The sequence below is a fragment of the Lonchura striata genome, chromosome 1 (assembly GCF_046129695.1).
Source record: "Lonchura striata isolate bLonStr1 chromosome 1, bLonStr1.mat, whole genome shotgun sequence".
In the NCBI taxonomy this organism is placed as follows: Eukaryota; Metazoa; Chordata; class Aves; order Passeriformes; family Estrildidae; genus Lonchura; species Lonchura striata.
Window position 1 is genome coordinate 138,553,546 of NC_134603.1, and position 6,000 is coordinate 138,559,545.

At 39.8% G+C, this 6,000-nt stretch overlaps 1 protein-coding gene across 5 annotated transcripts in view; it reads left to right on the forward strand.

Moving 5' to 3' along the window:
• Window positions 1–4,976, forward strand: part of MLLT10 (MLLT10 histone lysine methyltransferase DOT1L cofactor) — a 123,146-nt gene extending 118,170 nt beyond the window's left edge. For 4 of the 5 annotated variants that reach the window (XM_077788481.1, XM_021530377.3, XM_077788476.1 and 1 more), the window contains 3 exons: window positions 234–336; window positions 1,083–1,295; window positions 3,352–4,976. In XM_077788481.1, coding sequence (XP_077644607.1) covers window positions 234–336; window positions 1,083–1,295; window positions 3,352–3,396 — 361 coding nt within the window. In that variant the 3' untranslated portion in view covers window positions 3,397–4,976. Of the gene's footprint in view, window positions 1–233; window positions 337–1,082; window positions 1,296–3,334 lie in introns of all 5 variants that reach the window. The other variant, XM_031503815.2, reaches the window with a different exon arrangement.
• Window positions 4,977–6,000: the final 1,024 nt, after the last annotated feature.

Genomic DNA, 6,000 nt, shown 5'->3' on the forward strand with positions numbered 1-6,000 from the left:
ACATTCATGGAGTAGACATATTACAGGCAAGTTGTTGCTGTTGCTCAGCATAAATGAGACTTGGGGATGGTGTCAAAAATTGCAAGTGGACAGTTGGACAATATTCGCAGTATGAAATCAAATGCTAAATAGGGTGTGTCTGTTTGCATACATCTTTTCTTCAATGGAAAGCTGAAGTAAGAAGTTCTCATACTTCCATATAAACCACAGTATTACCCTGTCAAACCCTACAGTGCCTCGGGACTAGGATTGCTTTCTGACCAACAAAGACAACTGCTACTCCATCAACGGCACCAGCAATTTCAGCAATTCCTAAGTACCCAGCAACTCACATCAGTAAGTTTTTCAGTTAATTATGATTTATTCCTCTGTTGTATTCTAGGGCATAGATAAACTCCTCAGCTTGATAGAAATAGTAGTAAATGCATTCTACTTGATATTAAAGACTTTGATAATATTTTAGTCTTTCAGTTGCTTCAACCTTTTTGGATGATAGTCATGTAAAATGTTATGGTATTACTGAGCTGTGTGTTTGGCTAGAACAATAATTCCCTGGTGCCTTGAGTTCCATTTTGTCCTGTGTGGACATAGAGGTTTGTCTCTCTCAGCACCAGCTGTGGGCAGCAGAGCTTGGGAACATATTTGGATTCAAACAGTATTGTGACCTGTCTTTGATTCCACTGGAACACTAGCAAAAGACTTTTGGATATCATCTCATGAGCTGTCTTTGCTCTATTTGCAGCATTCATATAGGGCATTAGGTAACTGATTTAACTATTTTTATTGTTAATTGTATAGTTTTAGTACAGTCTTCTCAGGTATGTTTGTTCTGGCAGAGGCCTGATGAAGCCAGCAGGCTTAGCTGAACTTCTGTTTAGCTATTGATTTCAGGAAGTCTGACAGGAACTTTCATTCCCACAGTCTCATGGAACTTCATTAGTGTAAACTAAACTAGCTGTGATTAGTTTAAGGGTTGCACTGACTGAAGATCTGGATAAGCAGGAACCCAGGGAGGAGCTGTTTTTCAGGAACTAATTATTGATTTTTTTTTCTTCCTCCTCCCTCTCCCCATATTACTCAAGGAACAGCGTCAGGCCCTTTTGTATCAATTAGTACAGCAACAACATCACCATCACCAACACCATCAGTCTGAAGTACAGCAGTTGCAGATTACTGGAGGAGCACAGATACCCATAAACAACTTACTTTCAGGCACACAGGCCTCACCACTTAATGTAGCTGGTACCAACCCATTCCTTACAATTCATGGAGATAATGCAGCTCAGAAGGTGACAGTAAGTATACTTCTCAGCTCACTTTCCATGCACTACCTCCAGGAGGTAACTAAAAGATAAGAAACAGGTTATGTGCCTGTATTCACAAATCAAAGATGGTGGATTTTTTGTCTTTCTATATTTTATTTTTCTTGAGCCTTGGACTGCACTTAAATGAGACTCAAAACTCTGTCAACTTGTAGTCACACCAGCATGTCTGCTGCACATCCGTGCTTCCCTGGATCAGGACACCAATCCAGTGACCCATGCCTTCCTCTTGTAATTACAACTGCAGCCCCAGTCCTCCTTACTCTACTTCTTCCCCGGTATTGTGTCCACTGTTTTGTGGACTATTCCTTTTACCACCTTATTGGTGAGTTTGCCTTGGCCAGGCCTCAGGCCCTCTGGAGCTGTGGGGTTTAGCTGATGACTTGAGAGGTGAGGAGCCCATTGCTGGGAAGGTGGAATCTGTCTTAGGAGAATGTGCTATGTGCATCTTGGTGCTGGCCTGGGAAAATGAGGCTGAGAGGCTTTTCTGCTTCATAGAGTAATAAAACCTTTCCTGGATAGAAAAGAAACAAGACACATTTTTCTGGCAAAGATGTTCAATTATCTTCGGTATTTGCCCATAATCTCCATCCCCAAGACAAGAATTCTTTCTTCAAGAAATCAGAGAACAGGCTTTATTCTTTAAGGGTCCTACAATTAATAGGATAAAGGAAGGAGCATATGAAACTTGGAAAAATAAAGGATGAATAGAGCAGGAAGACAAAGTTTCAGCATTCCTTGGAGAAGACAGCAAGTGGTAGTGGTAAAGAAGAAAGAGCAGCTTGTCTGCAAGAGCAGGTGGGGAGAGTTCGGGCTAAATATGAGTCCCCTGTCTGCTCCCAGATCCTCCAGCTACTTTGGGAGCACTGTGGTGGAGGACTTTTGCTGGACTTCTTGTAGCTCGGGCTACTTCCAGGTAGTACACACTTCAAGACACAAACCACATAAATGATGAGTTTTCAAGATGATTTTTTGTGGAAATAGCTCCCTTCCATTCAAAATTGTGAGCACTTATTTTTGTTCAGCTTTGGGGTTTGGGCAGTTGTGCCATTGCGGATTGAGCAGTCACTGACTGTCACAGCAAACATGCTGGCACAGGTCTTGCCTCGTGCCCTTGCCTTCATTCAGAAATGTTCAGTTTGTTCTCATATGTTTAAAACTGATCTCCCCTCATTTTCCAGAAATTAGTAGTGGATGGAATTGAGACCCTGTATTTCATGTACATCCATGCAAAATACTCTGTGATCTCATTTTGTTTTTAAATGGCCATTATTAGGTCTGTGCAGTGCAGTGTATTTTTACAAATATGCCATTACAGTTTTTATGTTAACCATTAGCTATAAGTAATTCCAAGAAATCTCAGAACATCTTTTAAACAAAAACCCTTACCAAAAATTTCTTTTGAAATTGATTTTATATTTTTTAAGGCTAGAATTGAGACAAGTTGCAAAGATTGTTGAAGTGTTTTTAACAAATTCTCTATTTGCCTGTGTTCAACTGTTTTAATCTCATTTGCAGTTGAAACAGGTTTTCAGACATTTCTGAATGCTCAGTGAATGAAATGAGATTTTTGCTCAGTCCTGTTCAGTTCTTGCAGGAAATGTCTTTGTAGTAATATATGAAAGAAAGAATTGTGATGGGACAGATTGGAAATTGTATTTGTTCTGGTGGAGAAGTGTAGCTTTCAGCCCTCTCCAGTGGGAAAATGTAGCAGAGGTCACCTGGTGATTCTCTTGACCACTCTGTAGTTTCAGAGAGACCCACAGCCAGGAACAGCCACTCTTGTTGGAAAGTAGGAGAGTTGGTGTTTTCTAATGCTGCCTGTCACGACCTTAGCATTAGTTGCTTCAGTACAGGGCTGCTCCTTTAATTAATTCTTTCCTTTCCCACTTTTAATTTTACAGTACATGGTTATTTTTTTACAATGCAGAAGTTACTATTTAGATGGTTCTAGTCATCTTTATGAATTGAATTTTACTTAGCTCTGTATGTTATAATCTGATTTTTAGAAGTATTTTCTCTTACACAGAGGCTCAATGATAAAACTGGACCAGTTGCGTCAGAGAAGAGTTGACATTTGAATGACACTTGAGCCCTGCACGTCCTGCTGTTCTAGCACTTCATGTGGCTGCAAACCCCGGGTTCCCTTTCTGCAGATTGAAAAAGAGCAACAAGGAACTCTTACTGCACAGCAAGAGGTTAATAATTGTCATAAGGATATTTTTGGTAGGCTTTCATTTGCTTTCTTGTTGCACTAAAATTTATATACTTTTTAATGTCTCAGACTGTGAAGTAGATAAAATTCTGTAAATCATAATTATTTTGCCAATATGATGGTACTAAGTACAAATTCAACCATGGAAGAACATACACATTACTCTTCAGTCCTAATCTCACATATTTAAAGGCTATAAACTGTTTGCAGTGATGCATTGCTTTGGTTTCAGAGCAGTAGTTTTAACAGCCCAACCCCAGCCCATCTGAACTGCTGCTGCAGTTAGAACAGATCCATTTAGACTGAGCTTGTAATGGCAGCTGGGACTTGCTGTTCATAGTTTCTTTTTTTACACACCTGTTTTGGAACCTGACTCATAAGGGAATTGACTTCTGAACTTTTTATTCCTTTAAATTCCTGTTGTTGTACAGTTGGAGTTTTTCTTGAATAAGAATTATGGTATGGAATCCAAAGTTTGTTAATTTTGGTGTAGGTTTTAGAGTTTTGAGGTTTTTAAAGGAACCAGTTTGGTTCCAGAGACAAAGTTTTCTTACCAGATGAGAAGGCCACACTGGAAGAAGTTTGTGTAGTGTTTGGCCTAAACCAAGTGCCTGTTGCTACCTCCATTTTGTTGACGTGGCTGCAAACAGCTGATCATGCACTAGATGTGTCCTTGTTAGCAGCGGGAATACTCTGTCTTGCACCAGCAGCCTTGTTCTGCCTTTCCTAGAGGTGTTTATACCACTGTAGAGAGCTCAGGCAGATTGTTATCTGGGTCACTTTTCACTAATAAATTACCAAAAAAGTGAGTTACCATTTCCCACTAAAATTTCCCAGTGGGTGAAACGGGTGAACTTGTGTTACAACACTTCCGGCAGTTGCTGATCTCGTGGTGAGTCTATGCAGGGTGGAGAAGGACAGTTTAAATGGGGGTAATGACCACTAATCAAGAGTGAGGTGGGAATTATTAGCAGAAAAGACCCAGCTGTAATTAGACCTCCACTGTGTACTTATTTGGAAGAACATGTTAATTCTGCAATATGTTTCTTAGTTAAACATTGCACAGTTCTTACCTCATTTCTGTAAATAAGGTTTTGTGAATCTGTTTTGTATTGTGAAGAATTCATAAGAAAACATTGATATTTTGATTTGTAATATTTCTAATTAGTAGATTTAATTGAAAAAGTAAAAAATAATTTATTTTTATATGTTCTGGGGAATTTTTAAAAAATGTCACAAATCACTTTTGTAGATACTTTACAAAAGTAAACCAGTGGTTTATTTTACTTACTCACCCCACTGGTGGATATTCTGTAACAATTTGTACAAAAGGTAAGATGGAAACGTGCTGTTATTTTGACTAGATGTAAAATTCCAAGTGTATTAAAAGATATGTACAAAGCTTTTGTTAATAAACTTTAATAATGTCTATCATTGTATATGACTTGTGTGAATGTGAGTCTTGTGGAAAAAAGGAATATTTCTGTTAACATCACATGAGAGGAAGGGTTTGATTTGCACATGGCCACTAAATTTTATTACAACAAATTTCCAAAACTGTTTTTCATATAAATTTTTGCTTTCAAGTGTCAGTGATGTAGCTAAAAAACTGTCAGGGGTATTTCTGCTAACTGGACAGAAATGCCTGTTGCAGCCCTGGGTCTGATGTTGGATTTTGCTTTCACACCCTTCAAAGAGGAATGACTGGAATCACAGGAGCAGTGGCTGTTGGCCCACAGCTCCGGTTTGTTCTGGTGTAACTTGGTGAGAGCTCAGTGGGGAGGGGAGGGTTCCTTATCTGCACTGTGCTTGGGTGAAGGGAGGAGGCTCAGGTTGTTGCTGTAACCTTTGAACTGTACTTTCTATAAAACCAGCATAGTGCTTTTTTCCATGAATTTTGTTCACTATGGGAAGGTTGGTAAATAGCTAAACTCCTGGTTTTTTATTTCCCAGGAAGCAAAGAGAATGTGACCCTTCCTGTACAGTCAGTTGAAGATAAAATGTGAGGGGTTGTGCTTGTCAGGGGGTGACAGACAAAAGATACGTTTTGGCTTCCTCAGTTTTTAGCCCTTCTCTAGTCAGGGGCAGCCTGAGGCTCAGGGCAGCTTCTGGGACAAGCAGTAGGAAGATGGTGTTGCTGCTGCCTGTGCCATTTGACTGTTGTTCCATTTGCTCAAAGCCCATGTGTTGAATACTTTTATTTTCCAATGGGGACAGCTGGAGTCCTCAAAGAAGATTGGTAAACAAACAAATTCAGAACTAACAGTAAGGCAACGTGAAACGTCACGTGGCACAGCAAAGAAAAACCTCCTGACATTTTGGGGGTGGTTGATGAATGTTTTATGCTTTGAAGTGAAGAGGTCTGGGAGACTTCAGCATTTCTACTGATTAAACCTGTACAAGGGCCAGAGCTGGTCAATGCTTGTAAGGGAGACTACAGAGCACTACAGAAGGCCGGGCCCC